We start from the raw sequence: 20,613 nt of genomic DNA on the forward strand, positions 1-20,613 counted from the left end.
TCAGAATACTCTTCTAATAAGGTTTGTAGCTATAGATATTTAGGAATGATCTACCTTGAATGTCATCCCGTGAGAACATCAGTACATAGGCATTTAATAACTTAATAAATTATGTAGACGGGTATCTCCTCAGTATTTTGGCTATTTTTGCATGTTTATTTAACATTTGTGCAAATTAAACAATGCCGGGTTTTGCGTGTTACAAATTACATGCTGGTAAACAGACGGATTTTAAAATTTAGACACCCTTGCTCTGAAAATAAGCCGCATGCCCCCGAACCCCCTTAGAATGTTTGCGTATGTGTACATTCCCCAAGCCCTCTAGAGCTCTACGCCCTGAAGTGGAATTCAAAAAAACAACAACAGCAACAACTTTTTCTGGGACTTTTAATTTATAACGGATATACAGGCGTATTTTTTAATAAAAGCACATAAATTTAAAACATTTAAAATAGCAAAGCAAAAAAAAAAAAAGAAGAAGCCAAAAGACCATATATGTGTACTACAATAAACCACAAGAAAAATATTCTTTCCGCGGAAAAAGAAACTTTCCGTGTCACTTTAGTCACCACACACAAACTAAAGGGAAGTAACCACGAAGGAATCACAAACTGCATTTTTCATTTTTGCATTTTGTACAAAATGCCGTTACCTCCAGCATTAGCTGCTCGCTTACAAAAGCGTGGACTTTTACAAAATAAACCCGAAGTAAAACCACCACAGCCTATATCTCTTAATACACCAGGTAAATAGGAATAGTTTCGAATGTAAGTTCATCAATGCCCGGGTAGTTATTTTCGGATAAGCAGTGACTAGAGGTCCGGTAGTCAATATGAATGCTAAAAATGGTACTTGCATAGAGGAGACTATAATGTATCTGTGAAAACCATGAATTGATGTTAAAAAATTGGAAGTGGCTATTACGGTCTCGTAGGAATAGCCTCGCAGGAATAGTGAAAAGCCCGCAAGTGGTTATTCCTACGGCAGTTTTGTATTACAATACATTGTACTGAATTCATTCAACTGATATAGTTTCAACCGATTTGTTACAAATAAAATGCCAAGTCTTAATTGATGCAAACACGTCAAGCTGATGTGTGACAAACGACAAGTATAAAACTAAATTTAAAGTGCAATAAACATGTTTAAAGTGGTAAGAGATATGTATGCCTGTTTCTCGTCGATTCGAGCTTTCTCATCGATTCGAGCCCTTGTGTTTTAGTAAAATTCATGTTCATAGAGCATGTTTTTCTATCAGAAACTTGTGTCATTTACATTTTAAAATTCCTTGGAAAATATTAGTCATGAAACCACTGAAAAAATGAGTAAATACCTGTTTTAATATTTTTGCATAAAAAATTGCTGATTTCAAAAGAAAATTACATAGTGGGTAATATTGTGAGCCCAAATTTCAAATTAAAAGCGTCCTGAGCATATTGTACTGTTGTAACGAGTGAACAAGAAGTCAATCTTGATAGAAATTTGCTTTATGGAAATAGAATATGCAAACATTAACACTTAATGACCTTCCAAACAAAGGGCTCGAATCGATGAGAAAGTTTTAAAATGATGTGGAGTTTGACCTCCTTCAGTCTTGTGCAAAAAAATACATATAAAAGATGATAAAATTGTAATTCTTATTGCCCATTGTTAAATGCAAATATTTTTTAAACAAAAAACAAAAATTATTTAAGTGAACAGGTTTACAAAAATATGCACAACCCTAAAAGATTTAAGAGGCTCGAATCAAGGAGAAAGCAGCATACTGATGTTGAAAAAATCCATGTAGATACACAAAACATTGATCAATAATGTATAATAACTGGTTTATTTGAAAACACTTGGTAAATGTTTTTAGTGTTTCAATATTAATCACGTATGTATAAAATTTACATCTACATATCTACATCTGTAAATTTGTACAACCAACAATCGTTTTCCGATTTATTTAGAAGACAAATTTCAGTTTGATAATTATTTTACACTTATGATAAATTTGTTGTTTTATTTCTGATTTATTTAGAAGACAAATTTCAGTTAAATAATTATTCTACACTGAAGATATATTCGTTGTATAATTTCCGATTTATTCAGAAGACAAATTTCAGTTAAATAATTATTTTACACTTACAATAAATTTGTTGTATTAAAATTGTTTATGTTACGTAATACAAATGGAAGTAATCATAATTTGTACGGGAGAGCCGTAGGAATAGACATCTGTGGGCTTTTCACTATATTTTTCTTTATTATACTGGCCATCATACATGTCACAACGAATTTTAATTTTTGTCAAAACGACGTTGCCATGAAACACACGTTTCTAAAATCTTTCTGCAGAAACGTTTTCATCACTAACAGGCCCTTCATTTACTCTTATGAGAAAAGAAATGCACTGCCGACATAGTTAAGTTGACAAGAATTATTTTCAGAGTCATTTTGAAAATCGGTGTGCTAAAACTGACGTGAAGGAAAACACTGCAAACAATATTGATGTTCTAACATGGTTTTTAAGGATATAGTAACATTTTTAATTGAAAGTCTAAATTTGCAAGTGGATTTTCAGATTTAGCAAGTAAGAAAAAAAGATACTTGCTAAAATTTGCAAGTGGTCAAAAAAGTTAAATTTGAACCCTGAATGCAGTCGAAACCTGAAACTTAAAAAGACAATGAACAAGTTAAGATTAATCTTTTTCAGTTACCTTTTTACTATGTCTTTGTAAAATGTGATTTGAAGCTTGACTATACGAAGTATAAAGAGAGCTGTCCTACTCGACCCGGTGTCTGCGTCGGCGTCTTTCCACGTCCCCACCTTGGTTAAAGTTTTTTTACACTTTCTCTTTTTTCAACTTATCTCTGTAATTACTTGATGGATTTGTTTCAAACTTGAAATACTTATTGATAGTATTTTATGAGTACACCAACCCTACTGACTGGGATCACCAGGTCAAAGGTCAAGGTCAGAGGGGCCAACGTTAACTTTTTGCATGAAGGCACTTTACATGCGAACCACTTCACCCAGGACCTTCAAACTTCACGTGCTGGTAGTACTTATTGAGTACACCACCCCTACTGACTTTGGGGTCACCAGGTCAAAGGTCAAGGTGCTGAGGGGGCATTTGTCACTATTAGTGACAGCTCTTGTTTTAAAATAGCAGTCATTCATTATCAAAACAATGAGGACACAAAAATATATATCCCTTTCTCACAGCTCTAGCTTTAGTACTTTCAGTGAAAACCTATTAGAAACATGACCTTCTTTATTTACAACAAGGCTTAACAGAGAGCAGCAAAACCATATTCAATTAAAGTAAACTAACATTTTCAAATGATACAAGGGGTATAGCCTACAGCAGAGTGAAAAATCTAAAAGTTTATTCAGAATTTCAGTCACAGGACTGTCTTGTGACTTTGAAAAATAGCTGAGGGAAAGAGACAGCCAAGATTTGAATTCTTGAACAGTTGCTTCTGTAAGAATTAGGTTTATAAAGGATTGGAGATTTTTGCATTATCAAAAAGACATAAAAATACACCAAAATAAGAAAAAAATAATATAATCTTACTGTAAATCTGATGAACGCATTTATAAATGTTTTATTTGAGCAAAGTAAAATATTGCCTGCTTTGCAAACTCGTGTAATTAGGCGTCATAAAATGTCACTTATAACTATTTGACAGCAAAATAAAAATGGGCGTCAAAACTCATGAGCGTCAAAACAGATGATCAAACTATAATTATAAAATCTGCAGAATCCTGAGGGATTGGTTGGTGCGTAGGGAGAGGATACCATTTAACCAACATATCCCATGGGGTTTCTGAAGATGTTATGACATGAAATGAACATACCCTAATGCTATTCTAGTATAAAACCCATAAAAAAAACCTAATAAATAGATACATTATCCCTCAACGTCATTAAATTTCCATGAAATGTGCGGGAATGTCCGAGTTTTTTTTTCACGTTGACATCATTTCCTTTTGAATTATCCGTTTTGGGGCCGTTATACGTTTACACTTTGCCACTGAATGCGCATAAAGAAAAAGGTGTTTAACAGCATGTGAATGCAAGAATCTCTCTGTTAATACACACATTTTCTCCTCTGTTAACCCCCCCCCCCAAATGACAAGAACAGAATGTCGTTTTAAATATACCAGTAATGCAAGTAACACTGTCAAGAAGTCTTTAAGTTTAATCATACAGTATGTCTATTTCTCACAATTCCGAGCCTTTTCATTTGTCCATGCCTTTGGAAAATTTTTACTCAAGACTGAGACCTCTTGCTCTTAGGTCAAGGTCACACTTAGAGGTTAAAGGTTAACATGGTCTGTTTCTTGTACAGTCAATAACTCTGCCATTCATCAAGGAATTTTAAAATTACTGCAATACTTGACACAAATATTCCCTATAATGAGTTGATTTGTCTTGCGCAAGAACCAGGTCCCTAGGTGACCGTGACTAGGTCTAAGGTCAAGGTCACGCTTAGAGGTCAAAGGTCAAATTCAAGAATGACTGTCCAGAGCATTTCTTCTTCGTGAGTGGAGGGATTTTGATGTAACTTGGCACAAATGTTCACCACCACGAGGCACCCTTGTTTTTAGAATTACTTCCCTTTGTTTTACTATAGATAGCTTATATTGTAACTTTTTTATTTCTGGCCGTAATGAAAAACCGAGAACACTTTTCTGTAGTTTCCCTTTGTTATTATAAGTAACTTAAATTTTTTTTTTTTAATTTGCCAAAAAGAAAAAATCCATATGCAAATACAGGTGCTGGCGTAAAGAAATTTTCCATGACGGGCGTATATTGTGACATTTCGGCACTCTTGTTTATTTTTCCATACCAATTTGAAAATAGAATCTTTAAAATACAGATAGTAGTGTTTGAAAGCATTCACCAATTGATATAGATTTCTGGACATTTTCAAATTTCACATTGTCTTCATGAATTATATGATATATAGGTATGACTTATGTACATTGTTAGTATGTTGCCCTATTAGTATTACTTAGAATATGAGAATATGTTGTATTGGCATGCAGTATGTTTTGTGAAAAGTGTCCCTAGGTGGGGGACGTTGGTAATTCTGTTACAAATTCTTGTTTACAACCTCTTTAGAGCTTCCTGTTTAACCAGATTTGTGTGAAAAGATGCAAGTAACACCTATTTTTAAGAAGGGGGATAATCATGTATGTGCAAAACATAGACCAATAAGTTTAACAGTGATCTTATGTAAAAGTCCTTGAATCCTTTGTCCATCATGAAACACATAGAAACTTTTGAACTTTTTGCAAAACTACATCATTTGGTTGTAGGTCAAGCAGGTCTTGTGTTACTCAATTGTTAGAACTTAGAAGTTATATTGAAGAATGAACAGATACGCTTGAAAGAGGTGGTAGTTTGGACTGCATATACTTAGATTTCACAAAAGCATTCAATACTGTTCCATAACAGAGACGTTTGATTACATTGTATGTTTTCAGTATTCAGAGCAAGGTTATAAGGTGGATTGAGAAATTTTTGGACAATCATCAACAGCAAGTTTGTTTTGGAGTGCAAAAAAATAGAGTCGCCCTTGTCCATCCGTCCGTCTGTCCAGTTTGTGTCATGCATATCTCAAAAGATGTTTGACCCAGAGTTGTCAAACCTTACAGGATTGTTATTCAGCATGTGAAGATGTTGTGCACTAGGGGGTCTTGATTTGGATCTCGCACAGCCAGACCAGAGTTATGTCTCTTGACTAACCTCAAAAAGTATTTGACCCAGGATTACGAACAGTACAGGAATATTATTCAGCATGTGAAGTTGTGCACCTGAGGTTTTGTTAGGGATATTACTCCACCAGACCAGAGTTATGGCCCTTGACGTAGTCAAAAATATGCATAAAAGGCATAAAGGTTTGTGTTGCACATATCTCAGAATGTATAAAACTAGTCAGGTGAGAGAAATTGACCTGTAGTTTCTGGCTTTGGACTTTGGACTTGTGAAATCTGAACTTTTCCAATTTCTTGGGATCATTTAAGATCCAGGGCCTCCAATGGGCCTCAGAAAGTTGGAGCCACTTTTTTGAGAGAAACTGCCAAATTGAAGCTGGACCGCTGAAATTTGGTCACATTTTAATAAAATTCTTGTTGCCACTTTCAAAAATATTCAGCCAGTTCTCTGATTTTATAGCATTGGTGGTAGCTCTAGCAGAAATATGTCAGCTTTTTCGACAGATATTGAAATTTCCGGCATCTTAATAGTTGATCTGTGGCAAGCATTTTCCTGAAAACACCTGTTTTGGACTAAATGGTTGAGGTATTGAAAATATCTATTGAAATTGCTTGATTACACAAATGTAGTACATTGTATGTATGCTTTGTCAACAATGTCAGTGTAAGAGACCCTTGTCTTTCAAAGGTGCTATGCCACAGTTTTATTTTATCTGTGACAAAATTACTGAGTACCAGTATTTTCTGCTGCTGTAAAATTTGTGGAACTATGATATGTGATAGTATGGTGGCTGATTTGTGCCATTTTGTCTCTGTGCCCTGCGGTCCGGCCAAGTGAAAACGAGATTTAATACCAGTAAATTCATATTGTGGGGATGTTGAGCATAAACTCACTAAACAGAAGGCTTTGAAAAATAGGAGGGCATTAATACATTTTGTAGAAAAAATTCCAAGGGTTATAATGTAACTTCAAGTAAGTCCTTCAGTCAATGTCTTATACAAATTTGTTAATAGTTTTAGTCCCACAAAGAATTAAAGGAAGCCAGAATTTGAGGATGTAAAAATAAATTTTAATATTGATCAGTGTAGTCAAGCTATGCTATTTGTACAGCTTATATGATGTTGAATCCCAATAAGGCCTAAAAAATTCTTTGTTTCCAGTAACATGCTCAAAAAAATTAGGGTAGCTAGCCTATATAAGGTCGGAAAATTCAGGGAGACTTTTCGGAAATTATTTTTGTGTCAAAAAATGAATACAAATAAGGGGGTTATGCCTTTAGAGCATCAGTAAGTTGTTTTCTAACATCACTGGCCATGTTTAAAGCATAAAAAGTGCAGTTTTGCAACTTTCTGTCAAAACATTTAAAAAAAAAAATTCTCCAAGGTCATAAAAACATTTAGGGTCGGGCCAAAAATTTAGAGTAGGTCGGGATACCAGAAACAAACAAAATTTTTTTTTACGTCTAAAATTAAATAGCTGTATACAGAGATATTTACCTGTACGATACAGAGTGGATAGAGTCTTGGTGTAGAACGACATTCTAAGAAAGGTCTGTTATAGATTTCATGTTTCACACATTGGAAACCAGGTCTAAAGTTATGTGGTTCACCAAAATTTTATTTTATTTATTTTTTGTAGGTAATGAGGAAGTTGAAGAAGTATTTGCAGAAGATTATGATGAACCTGTGAAAGACGAACCTGTTCTGCCAGAACCTGCTGCTGAGACGAGAGTGAAACCTTCACAAGAAGATGAGGAGGATTCTTTAAGAGAAGTAATTATAGGCCATGGCCCATATTTATCAACATTTTACCCTAATCATGCTGGACAGGATTGATTCTGCCTTTGCAACCAGTGTAGATCATGATCAGCTTGCACATCTATGCAGTCTGATCATAATCTGCACTGTTAGCCAGTCAGTCAGTATCTTTTTAGCAAGCACCCCTTTCAACAGTTATTTTTACTGTCCCAATTGAAAGATGGACAAGTTCATTAAAGAAATTTAGTAGGGTAAGGGTTTAAGTTTGAAATTTAGACTGTAGAATGGTAAATTTATACTCTATTTGTCATAACTTTGTTTATTGAAAACTTACTCAAATGAAAGTTGACTGAACTGTTTGAAGCTACAGAATGCACTTTCATGTATCATTCCATCAGAAAGAGCAAGAAACAACATTTTATACGCCCGAATGGACGTATTATGTATTCTCCTGGAGAAACCTGACACAAACGTTTACCACATCGGGACGATATGCAGAGCGCATGTCTTGGATGCTCACTTCAAGGTCAAGGTCACACTTAGGGGTCAGTTGTCATATGAGTGTGTTTCATGTCTGCTCTTTAGAGCACACATTGCTTTTGTTTAAGATTTACTGCACAAACTGAGATATGTGAACTTGGTAATGAAAATAGTGTCTCAAATGTATAATAATGTCAGATTGACTTTCGAGTAATTGTTGATTTACAATTTTTGTTTCATCATCATGTATTGGTAAGTCTAATGATAGTTGACTACATTACATTGATTCTCATGGATTATGGTGTTGTCTGTGAAGTCAGTCATAAATTTGACAACAAAAAAATACTGTTTTGGAAAATGCTTCATTTGATGAGCAGCAACTGATTAACATTTCTTCCTCATCCTCTGGCACTTACAAACGCTTCTCAGAAAATTTAATTAATTTTTTAAAAAAGGGCTCCAGTAAATTTTACTAGCTTCTGCATTCAGTGTATAAGTTTATGGAGATGTAATAATGAAACCTTTGTTACATGTGACAGGAGACCTTCCAGTCATGTAACTTTATTAGTAACAGGTAAATGAGCCGCGCCATGAGAAAACCAACATAGTGCATTTGCGACCAGCATGAATCCAGACCAGCCTGTGCATCCGCACAGTCTGGTCAGGATCCATGTTGTTTGCTTTCAAAACCCATTGCAATTAGAGAAACTGTTAGCGAACAGCATGGATCCTGACCAGACTGCACTGTGTTGGTTTTCTCATGGCACGGCTCAAATAAAGCTGTTTCAAAATCTTTGTTTTCATTCCTAGTTGGAAATAAAAACAGAGAAATTAGTAGTTGATATCCATAATTATTCTACAGTCAGTCATTACAAGTTTCTAGGTAATGTGAGCCAAAGGTTCATTTTGAGCTGTGTTAAAGGGGCCGTGTCACCTGTAGATCATCGTCCGTCATCTGGTGTAAACTTTTCACCCTTATAAGATTTCACCACATGAATTGTTTCTTTGATGGATCATCACCAAACCTTGTGAATATCCTGTCTCAAAGATGTTCAAATGGTTCTGCTTGTCTCTTTTTAGAGATGGCTAGGGCTAAAAATAGAAGAAAAAACTTGAACGACTTCTTCTCATGTACAGCTTGATGGATCATCACCAGCCTTGGTCTGTAGCATCCTTCTAAGGTCCACTGTCAATTTTGTTGAAATGGTTTAGCTTGACTGATGTTAGGTAAAGTTACTGTAGAAGAACCAGTCCTTTCCTTGAATTCAGTATGTGGTTCTTTTGTGATATTACAGTACCTCACAGCTACCATTATAATATAATCAGATGTAACTGCTCATGGTTTCATAAGGAATATGACAGAGTAATTATAAGGTGTCATACTTTCATTAGGAAAGGAAATGCTTCACAGTTTACTTAACTTGTATTATTATACCCCCACCAAACATGTTTGAGGGGGGTATATAGGAGTCAGTTTTGTCGCGTCCCTTCGCGTCCCGTCCTGTCGCGTCCCGGAATCTATTATCTCAGTTATTACCAAATGGATTTGATTCAAACTTAAAATACATGTTCCACCTTATCACCCACATCATGTGACACAATGTGCATAACTCTTGACACCAAGTTTTCATGAATTATGTCCCCTTTTACTTAGAATTTAAGGTTAATATTGTTGTATTTTCACTATATCTCAGTTATTACTAAATGGATTTGATTCTAACTTAAAATAGATGTTCCACCTCATCACCCACATCATGTGACATAAGGTGCATAACTCTGACACCATTTTTTTATGAATTATGCCCCTTTTTACTTAGAATTTAAGGTTGATTTTGATGTATTTTCACTTTATCTCAGTTACTACTGAATGGATTTGATTCAAACTTAAAATAGATGTTCCACCTCATCACCCACATCATGTGACACAAGGTGCATAACTCTGACACCAAGTTTTCATGAATTATGTCCCCTTTTACTTAGAATTTAAGGTTAATTTTGTTGTATTTTCACTATATCTCAGTTATTACTAAATGGATTTGATTCAAACTTAAAATAGTTGTTCCACCTCATCACCCAGATGATGTGACATAAGGTGCTTAACTCTGACATAAATTTTTTATGAATTATGTCCCCTTTTACTTAAAATTTACGGTTGATTTTGATGTATTTTCACTATATCTCAATTATTACAAAATGGATTTGATTCAAACTTAAAATAGATGTTCCACCTCATCACCCACATCATGTGACACAAGGTGCATAACTCTGACACCAATTTTTCATGAATTATGCCCCTTTTTACTTAGAATTTAAGGTTAATTTTGATGTATTTTCACTATATCTCAATTACTACTGAATGGATTTGATTCAGACTTAAAATAGATGTTCCACCTCATCACCCACATCATGTGACACAAGGTGCATAACTCTGACACTATTTTTCTTGAATTGTGTCCCCTTTTACCTAGAATTTAAGGTTAATTTTGATGTATTTTCACTATATCTCATTCTGATTGGCTTAGAGCCAAAGGGAAGTAACCTTTTTTTAACCTTTGTACTGAGTTTCTTCCCGTTAAATTCCAGGAATTAGTCTATTTGTAGAAATCCTATTTTTAGATTTTCAATATTTTAGGTATTTTTCTAACTTTTTTATTATAAGTCCTATGTAAAAAGTAAAAACATTTTTCCGTGGTAACATGGGTCGGTAAGACACTTTTTTGTATTCACTTTTAGTGTATCTCTAATATTAGAGATTTAATATATTTACTAGTATTACTATACTAGTATTATACTAGTATTACTTATATGTGGAAGCCCAGGATGAAGTACTCCGAAGTATTTTTAAGATTCCTTATGGTTGCCATTCTTCTGTTACAAGACCGTATGGTGGGGGTATGAGTCACTCCTGTGACAGTTCTAGTAATATGAGTGTAGTATGACATATCTAATTTTTAGCATCTCTATTTCCAGGTCCCAGCCTGTCCAAACAGGTCAAACCCCTATCATGAGTGTAGTGACTACTGTAAACAGAGGTGGGGAATGAAAGTATGGAACCCAACTGAGGACATGATCAGGAAACGAGACAGAATGTTGAGAAAATATCCTCTGCCACCGGAATGGCAAGAAATAGCTGATCCTGAGACGTAAGTGTGATAACTTATGACACAAGTCAAAGGCAAAAACATGACTATTTGGAACAGAAGGGCAGTGTAAAATAAGAGCAGGGCACTGTGCCTATCTATTCTACTATAGAAAAATCCTGAGGCCTGCTGTCTTAAACTGACTTTAGTGTTTGAACTGTCAGTCTATCAGTCAATCACACTTTTTTGTGCACTCATTTTATACAGATGCTATCTAGCTGGGATGTAATTGAAAATTTGTTTTTGTGGTCAACATGTAGTGGATATGTGTATATTGTTGGGACTTCCATATTTGGTTATTTATGCTCCCCGAAGGGCGGGCATATAGTTGCCGCTTTGTCTGTCCTTCTGTCCATCCGTCACACTTTTGTCGGGAGTATACCTCGAAAAGTGTTAATGGCATTTGATTGAAACTTCACATAATCATAGAGGCCATTGAGACAAAGTGCAGTGTCAAAGAACCATAACTCTACCTTACCTACTTTTTGAATTATCTTCCTTTATTACACAAAATAAGGCTTGTCCGAAGCATTACTTGAAAAGTATTAAATGAAACTAAACAAAATGATAAGAGGCCATTGACACGAAGTGCATTGTTAAAGAACCATAACTCTACCTTACCTAGTTTTTTTAATTATCTCCCTTTTTTATACAAAATAAAGCGTGTCCGGAGCATTTCTTGAAAAGTATTAATGGCATTTCATTGAAACTTCACAAAATGATAGATGCCATTGACAGGAAGTGCAGTTTCATAAAAACCATAACCATACTTTACCAGGTTTTTGAATTATCTCCCTTTATTATACAAAATAAGGCTTGTCCAGAGCATTACTTGAAAAGTATTAATTGCATTTCATTGAAACTTCAAAGTGATAGAGGCAAAAGCTACACTTAATGATATGTCCCTTGCTTTAATTATCTCCCTTTATTCAACTTTCTTCTTTTTATTGTCTCCATTTTTATGCCCCCAGCACCTACTGATGCGGGAGACATATAGTGATTGTCCTGTCCATCCGTCCGTCCTTACAAGGTTAACCAAATGTGACCGTTTCGTCTAGCATCAATACCCCTTACAAGAATGACTTGATACTAATGCAGATGTAACCTGTGACCATTCCTCATCTTCAGACATCACCTAACCTCAGTTTGCAATTGACCTTGACCTCATTTTGGACTTAGGTTGCTTTATATGGGCCATCTCTTGGTTAACCAAATGGGACCGTTTCATCTAGCATCAATACCCCCTACAAGAATGAATTGATACTAATACAGATGTAAAATGTGACCATTCCTCATCTTCAGACATCACCTGACCTCAGTTTGACCTTGACCTTGACCTTGACCTCGTTTTGGACTTAGGTGCAAAATCTGTCAACAAGGATGCCACTGGGGGCATCAAGCGTTTATTGAACGCAAATATGTTATTCCCCATATTGGGACAAGCACATGCATCGGGGAGCATCATTCAGTTTTACTGATTCCTTGTTTCCTAAGTTATGATCTTTTTGAACTAATAGATATTACAGCTATATCAGAACATTATGTACTCAGTTCCTTCTACAGTTTCCATCCAGCTGAAATGAAAATCCACACTTGTAAACATCATCAATTTTACACATGCATATCTTATCTGGAGTTTTTGTTTAGTTATGCCACGTGTTTGAACATTATAATATAATTCTGTCAAGCATTTTCAAGGGACACAAGTTAAGCTTTGTTGACATCTTTCTTGTTTTCTACATGGAAACTTTGAAAATCATCATGTTTTAATCTGCATCTTACATCTTAGAGGGCCTTGTTATGAACCTGTTTTTACACCTGTTCTAATCTTCATAAAAGTGTTATTAAAAATAGAAAAGAACTTACTTGTTAACCCTTAGCCTGATGGCGGCGAGTGGTTTTGCCTGTGCGACCAGTGCAGACCAAGATCAGCCTGCACTTCGGTGCAGGCTGATCATGGTCTGCACTGTTCACTGTTCAGTTAGTAAATTTTCAGTGAACACCCCTTCGAATACTAAATGGTATTGCCCAAACTGAATGATGGACGAGTCCATTTTAGAAATTTAGCAGGCTAAGGGTTAATGATGCATTATTTAATCATTATAGAGACAGATACTATTACTGGAACACACAGACAGATCAGGTATCCTGGTTATCTCCTATACATCCAAGAGCTGTCATCACATTATCAGCAGAAAAACTTCAAGGTTAGTTTTACATTTAATAAGTGAAAACACAGTTTAATGGTTCCTATCTGGTTAAGGTTGATGACATGATTCAATTGCCCCTCACCGATGTGGGTTCAAGCCTCGATGGGACATTGAATTCCTCACGTGTGAAAGCCATCCAGCTGGCTGACGGAAATGCAGTGGTTCTACCAAGGTATCTGCCCATGATAAAATAATGTACAAAGGGGCTTCCTCCACCATCAAAAGCTGGAAAGCCGCCATATGAATTATAATAGTACTGGTGTGACAAAATGTTGTTATATTTTCTGGTCCTTTAGAATCAAAGAATACATTCAATTTTAATGTGAGGGATATTGCACATTTCATTATCTCACATGAACAGACTCAGTGAAACCAAGTCTCTGTTAACAGTTGCTTAGTTGAGTTTTATGCCTCCAAAGGATCTTTTCACAGATATTGTTTTCAAAGCATTTGGTTTGTTTTATGTACCTTTAAAAATGTACTTTTAATACGTTGTAGCTGTGTTATGTAGTGATATCTATCTTTTGAAATATAGTAACTGTGTTACGCAAGGATATCTATCTTTTTATATGGCTGTTTTAAAAAAAATGGATGTTTTATGTGATGGCCTGTGCGTCTGTCCATCTGGCCTTTATAATTCGTGTCTGGAGCGTAACTTTATAACCATTAAAGGCATTGACTTTGAACTTGGCATATAGTAGATGGCAATGAGGCAATGTGCAGAGCACTTGAACTGGCTCTGTAGGTCGATGGTCAAGGTCACAAATTGAGCTAAAAGGTCAAAACTGTCCATCATATTTTGTGTCCGGAGCATAACTAAATAACCGTGCAAGGTATCGACTTCAAACTTGGCATGTAGGTAGGTAGCGATTAGACGATGTGCAGAGCACATGAACCTTGTCTGTAGGTCAAAGATCAAGGTCACAAATTAAGCTTAAAGGTCCAATACTAAGGAAAGTGAACATTTTAATTTCTTTTAAAAAGCACAGAAACTTATTCATTTTATTGGAAAATGAAAGTTGGTATGTAGAAATTCGAAATAAATCGCAGTATATGTACAATTATTTTTCTATGAAGTATGAAGAAAGTTAAAAAGACCTGGGGGGTCATTCTGTCGATTCATTGAAATTTCAATATAATACACATACATTTCTTTGAGTTCCAAAGACCTTCTGTAAATTTTGACCTGCCAATCTTCATTATTTAGTGTCTTGCAGAAGTTAATGCACTGGCTATGAAAAAAATTGCCAACTCACTTTCCCTTAGTAATGGACCTTTAAAGGTCAAATTTGTCTGTCATATTTTGTGTCTGAAGCATAACTTATTAACCATTCAAGGTATTGACTTCAGACTTGAGATGTAGGTAGGTGGCAATGTGACAATGTGCATGAACCAGGCCAATAGGCCATAGGTCAAGGGTACAGCAAGGTCAAGTCTGCCCATCATATTTTGTGTCCAGAGTATAACTTAAAAAGAATTAAAGGTATTGACTCGAAACTTGGAATATAGGCAGGTGGTGATGAGACGATGTGCAGACTGCAACAATCTACATTACAACGCCCCCGTCCCCTCCCAAAAACAAGATTTTTTTTTTTCTTTTCATTTAGTTTCTTAATCTTTAGTATCCTGTCACCACCACTGCACACACAATACCCTGCTTCATCCCCCCCCTCCCCCCACCAAAAAAAAAAATCTATAAATTTTGCTTTTTCTTTAAATTTTGCTTCCGTCCTCTGATGTAACCATTCAGACATATATTGCCCCGCTTGGCGGAGCTCTTGTAATATGAAGTAGCTATGTTATGTAATGATATCTATCTTTTGATATATTGTAGCTATGTTATGCAATGATATCTGTCTTTTGATATATTGTAGCTATGTTATGCAATGATATCTGTCTTTTGATATATCGTAGCTATGTTATGTAATGATATCTATCTTTTGATATATTGTAGCTATGTTATGCAATTATATCTATCTTTATAAATATTGTAGCTGTGTTACGCAATGATGGCTATACAAGAGAAGACAGTGAGAGTGAGGATAGTGAAGAGGAAGGAATGGATGTCTCAGATGTAAGTAGATTTTATCGTAAAACTTCACATGTATTTCCCTATATAAAATTCCTCTACTGGGTGCCTACCAGTCACTGGACAGGAATATATACTGGACAAACGTAATTATGGCTTTGTTTCGATTATATCGGAGTAATCTGCAAATCAGAAACATTCAGCACTTTATTTTCATATATCAACATTGACTGACAAATAAGTATAAATTGGGGATATCGTACCAATTCTCACCCGTGTTTACAATGCTGTCCTCTGACCTTGGGGCATTGGAATGGCAGTACGCATGCGCAGCTTGATTTAGTTTTGGGGGGCACCAAGTGGGTCTCAAACAATTACACGCATAACACAGACCCCTAGAACTGCAGTCTGGTCAGGATCCATGCTGTTCGCTAAGTTTCTCCAATTCCAATAGGCTTTAAAAGTGAACAGCATGGATCCTGACCAGACTGCGCGGATGCGCAGGCTGGTCTGGATCCATGCTGGTCGCAAAGCCACTATGTTGGTTTTCTCATGGCGCGGCTCATATTGTGAAAGCCTTGAAAGATAATTTCAACCTCGGCTTTCACCTTAGTTGACATTATATTTCTTGAATACACAATATCTGCTTACTCACTCAAATCAAGTGATGTTTATATGTTATTCCTTGTGAGTAACATAATTGTTAGTTTTAGATTAAGTACTGTATAGCGTATGTTATTTTCATGTACTGTTACAACGAATGGCATTGAACAGTTTCAAAAAAACTAAATTACAGAGTGAAAGTTCTTCATCATCATCATCTGACGAAGATGAGTATGACAGACGGCACGAGAAAGGTCGTCTAGCTCATGAGAGAGCTAGTGAGAGGAACAGAGGGAGGGTCAAACAACAAAGAGAGGAAATAGATCCTATGGACCCCGCCTCATATTCAGATATTCCAAGGTAGGATTTAAGAAATATTCTAATATGCTTATTTCTGTTAAAACACGGTCACGATAAAATGACATCACAACATGTGAGACGTCCATGTTTTTGTTGGGACCAAGGAAGAGCACTACTAAATTTTATCTACTGTTTTAGATTAAGGACATATTAGAATCGAAATAATGTATTGCAAAATCATGTTTTACCTATGTTAATACACTTGAAATCGGTTATTCATCGCCAGAATAATTATTTTGCAAATGTATAACCTCCTACTTTAATCCTTGACGACCTGTGACAAACACAGCTTTACATGTAATCTATATCCAGGGATAAAGATGTCAATATTTGTTTTATTAAACACACTGCAAAAATGGTTTATTCTGTTCGTCTTAACATTATACTCTTCTATCATGATATAAACATGCACACCTCTTATTTTTTTGCAGGCTCCACCCCTATTTTTAAAGTTATGGCCCCTGAAATAGTCAAAAATGTACATTTTCACTTAATTATGTGCCTAGCTCAAGAAGTATTTCATTTAAATTCATGAAACCTTGCTTGAGTCTTTATCATGATGTGACCTTGCACACAGCATTCTTCTTGAGAATCTTAGCGCTTATGACAGAGTTATGGAAATAGCCAAAATAAAAGATGTTTTGTTTGTGATGCTCATAGCTCATTTTAACGTATTGTGTTTTATCAGAGTTATTGTCCCTTAAAGATATATTGTAATAAAGGATGAGAATTTTAGCAAACTTCAAAGCATTGATAGTTATATAGGGTAGCTGTGCAGATAGTTGCAAGATTTTGGTCAGATTTGTTTTATTAGCTCACCTGGGCACAAAGTGCTCATGGTGAGGTATTGTAATCACACTGTGGTGTGTCCTTGCATCCATCAAGTGGTCCATCGTCAACAATTGTGTTTGAACAACGTCCTCCAAAACCACTGGATGGATTTTGATGAAACTTGGCCTGGATGTTCCTTGGGTGGTCCTCTACCAAAGTTATTCAAACAGTTCTGCTTTGTTGCACATACGGGCCACTAGAGCTAAAAATATAAAAATCTTCAAACAACATTTCCTCCTAAACCAATGGTCCAATTTTGAAATAATTTCACGCAAATGGTCCTCTACCAAGATTATTCAAATTATACTGATTCATCAAAAAACATGTCCGCCAGGGGGCATGGTCACTTTTCCCGATATGTATATAGTGGAAAGTTTTAAAATCTTCTTGTGTGAAACTGCTGGCCCGATTTTAAAATAAGTTCACCCAAATGGTCCTTTTGTGACCCTCTACCAAGATTTTTTTAATTATTTTGATTCGTCAAAAAATATGGATGCCAGAGGGCATGGTCTGTTTTTCCTATATGTATATATTGGAAACTTTTGACTCTACCATGATAATTGACCAAATCATTGCCCTAAGTTCAAAAATGGCCACGCCCCTGTGTGTGACATGTACTTAATGTAGGCTTACAATAAGACACTTTGAAAATCATCTTCTTTGAATCAATATTAGCTAGAGCCTTGATATTTGGCATATGATTTCAGAGTTATACTGTCTACCGTAATTGTTCAGATTATTGCTCTAGGTTAAAACATGTGTGTGACATGCGTATAATATAGGCTAACATAGAAGAAACCTTACTCTGTACTTGTACCATTACGTTATACAAACACACTTGAAGCCTTGTACACAGGTGAGCGCTTTAGGGTCAGTGACCCTCCTGTGGAGTTATTACCCTGTGATTATTTTTAACAATAATACCTTGTCACACAAGAAATCTGGAGACATTTTCCCCTCTAAAACAAACCTCTAGTAAATTGACTGGCTTTGGTGTGTAAATTGCAGTTTGATAATCCTTTCAGGGGTGGCTGGTCAGCTGGTCTGGAACGGTCTGGTGAAGCAAAGACTGGAGTTGATTCAACAGCATCAGGTCCATTATTCCAACAGAGGCCATATCCAAGTCCTGGTGCAGTACTGCGTGCAAACAGAGATCGAAAATGAGGAAGGAATCATGATTGTCTTGCTTTTGTGACTTGGAACTGAAACTGACTGTACTGAGCCATTATTACTTCTATGATCTCAGATTGAAATTGACCATACTTAGCCATTAGGCTGTAGCAAATGAAATATGGAAACATTTTTAGCTCACTGATAAATAATGATTATATAATGAATGAGTTATTGTCACCATTTGATCGGCGTCGGCTGGTTAAGTTTTATGTTTAAGTCAGCTTTTCTTACAAACTATCGAAGCGATTGCATTAAAACTTGCAACACTTGTTCACCTTCAATAGCTGACTCTGTACAGCAAGAAACGTAACTCCATCCTGCTTTTTGCAAGAATTATGGTCCCTTTTGGACTTACAAAATATCAGATTTCTTGGTTATGTTTTGTGTTTAGGTGTGCTTTTCTCTTAAACTATCAAATCTATTGCTTTTAAACTTGCAACAGTTTTTCACCCTCAATAGCTGACTCTTTACAGCAAGAAACATAACTCCATCCTGCTTTTATGCAAGACTTACTGCCCCTTTTGGACTTAGAAAATATCAGATTTCTTTGTTAAGTTTTGCATTAAGGTCAACTTTTCTCCTTAATGGTCGAAGCTATTGCTTTAAAACTGACTCTGCACAGCAGGTACTGTAACTCTACATTGCGTTTGCAAGAATTATGACCCCTTTTGGACTTAAAAATCATGGGTAGAACAATATTTCTATTATACAGAGATAAAAAATCAGATGAGCGTCTGCACACGGAAGGCAGTGCTCTTGTTAAACAAACCTTTATTTACTTCGAGCTACCATTAGGCAAGAGTGTCTGCTTGAATTTCTTTTTTCTTTTGTTGATGTTTCACATTGCCTTGACATTTGCAAAATGAGGGGTCTGCATGTGTATTAAAAACAACACAAGTGTTTACAGTGGTCGAAGTTTTCTTAATTACAACTTGATGTGAGTCCAGCAGATACTACTTTAAAACAACATTTTAATGAAAAGACATAGCACAAGAGAGGGAGCAATTTTATTTGAAATACTGTGGACTTAAATTAGAAAAATGATATAATGTTTTTATTGGAAAATATTTACAGATATTTGTTTCCAGTGACTTCATCAACATTAATAATTATCTGTATCATCACAATCATCATCATCATCATCACATATTGTCACCATCATTACCATATTCATCTTTATCATTTATAGTAAAATGTTTTGAAAATGATGATTTGTTTGTTGTACTATGTGGTGAGGTTTTAAAGATGAAGTAATACCTAGCAAGAAGCTGTGAGGTCTCCATGTTGTACTCTATGTTTATAAAGTTCTATAATCTTTATATACCTTAGTAAATACTATTTGCAAGGAAACTTAAGTTTACCTTTACCCTGCTATATTTCTAAAATGGATTTGTCTTTTATTCAACTTGGGCAGTACCACTTATTACACAAAGGGGTGTTCACTGAAAATTTACTGACTGAATAGCAAACAGCGCAGACCAGTGCAGACCAAGATCAGCCTGCAAGTCTGTGCAGGCTGATCATGGTCTGTACTGTTTGCTATTCAGTCAGAACATTTTCTGTTAACACCCCTTCAAATAATAAACGGTATTGTCCAAATTGAATGATGGACCAGTGCATTTTAGAAATTTAGCAGGGTAGGGGTTAATGTAGTGAAATTATTGTTTGATCCACTAAATCAGTAACATGGTTTGTGTGAAATTGGGCTTTATTTTGCAAGGTCTAGGTATTAGGTACCCATCATTTTAAAGCTGTGTGTGTTAGCTGGCACTTTACCAACTTGTAAGGCATCTGTAAAAATGTATTTTGTGGTTAAAGTTTTATTTGCCCTGTGTAAAATTATTTAAATACTCTTAAAAATATTCTTTTTGGACAATATTGTCAAATTAAAGAAATTCTGAAAATTCAAAAAAATGGTTATTGTTACCACCTGAAGGAGAAATCCAGGAAAATCCTTGTTACAGAAAAAGACAAGAAACAGTAGATTTCAGTCGACAGTTTTTTTTTTATTTCTGCTTTCTTAAAAACATAGGTCAAAATTTTAGGCCCTGGAATTGCATTAATGATACAACTGATACTGTCTCTTTTTCTTTAATTTACTTATCACAACATTAAACAGTTCAGAGTTTGTTTTCTAAACTTTAGTTTATAATTATTTGACAGAATTTCAAGTAAGAATGAAGTTGATTAGTGTAAGTAGACTCCACTGGCTACATAAAAATACATCAAAGAGGTTGGTACGTGTACAAAAATAACAGTAGTAGCTTAATCATTTTTAATCAAAAGAATTAAGTAGATGTTTTATTTTTTAGTGTA

At 35.4% G+C, this 20,613-nt stretch overlaps 1 protein-coding gene across 1 annotated transcript; it reads left to right on the plus strand.

Annotated features, from left to right (window-relative positions):
• The first annotated feature begins 579 nt into the window (after nucleotides 1-579).
• On the plus strand, nucleotides 580-19,505 carry LOC123529719 (polyglutamine-binding protein 1-like). Its single transcript, XM_045310222.2, has 7 exons — nucleotides 580-745; nucleotides 7,353-7,486; nucleotides 10,922-11,094; nucleotides 13,198-13,298; nucleotides 15,296-15,375; nucleotides 16,127-16,293; nucleotides 18,150-19,505. The coding sequence occupies exons 1-7, from the start codon at nucleotides 643-645 to the stop codon at nucleotides 18,286-18,288; spliced, it is 897 nt and encodes a 298-aa protein (XP_045166157.1). The 5' UTR covers nucleotides 580-642; the 3' UTR covers nucleotides 18,289-19,505.
• The last annotated feature ends 1,108 nt before the right edge of the window (nucleotides 19,506-20,613 follow it).

Source organism: Mercenaria mercenaria, chromosome 13, assembly GCF_021730395.1.
Source record: "Mercenaria mercenaria strain notata chromosome 13, MADL_Memer_1, whole genome shotgun sequence".
In the NCBI taxonomy this organism is placed as follows: Eukaryota; Metazoa; Mollusca; class Bivalvia; order Venerida; family Veneridae; genus Mercenaria; species Mercenaria mercenaria.

Bases quoted from the DNA above. Each gene is read 5' to 3' on its own strand.
- LOC123529719 (XM_045310222.2), top strand. From the start codon at position 643: ATGCCGTTACCTCCAGCATTAGCTGCTCGCTTACAAAAGCGTGGACTT. The intron at 746-7,352 runs GTAAATAGGAAT...TATTTTTTGTAG, and splicing joins TATATCTCTTAATACACCAG to GTAATGAGGAAGTTGAAGAA. The intron at 13,299-15,295 runs GTTAGTTTTACA...TAAATATTGTAG, and splicing joins ATCAGCAGAAAAACTTCAAG to CTGTGTTACGCAATGATGGC.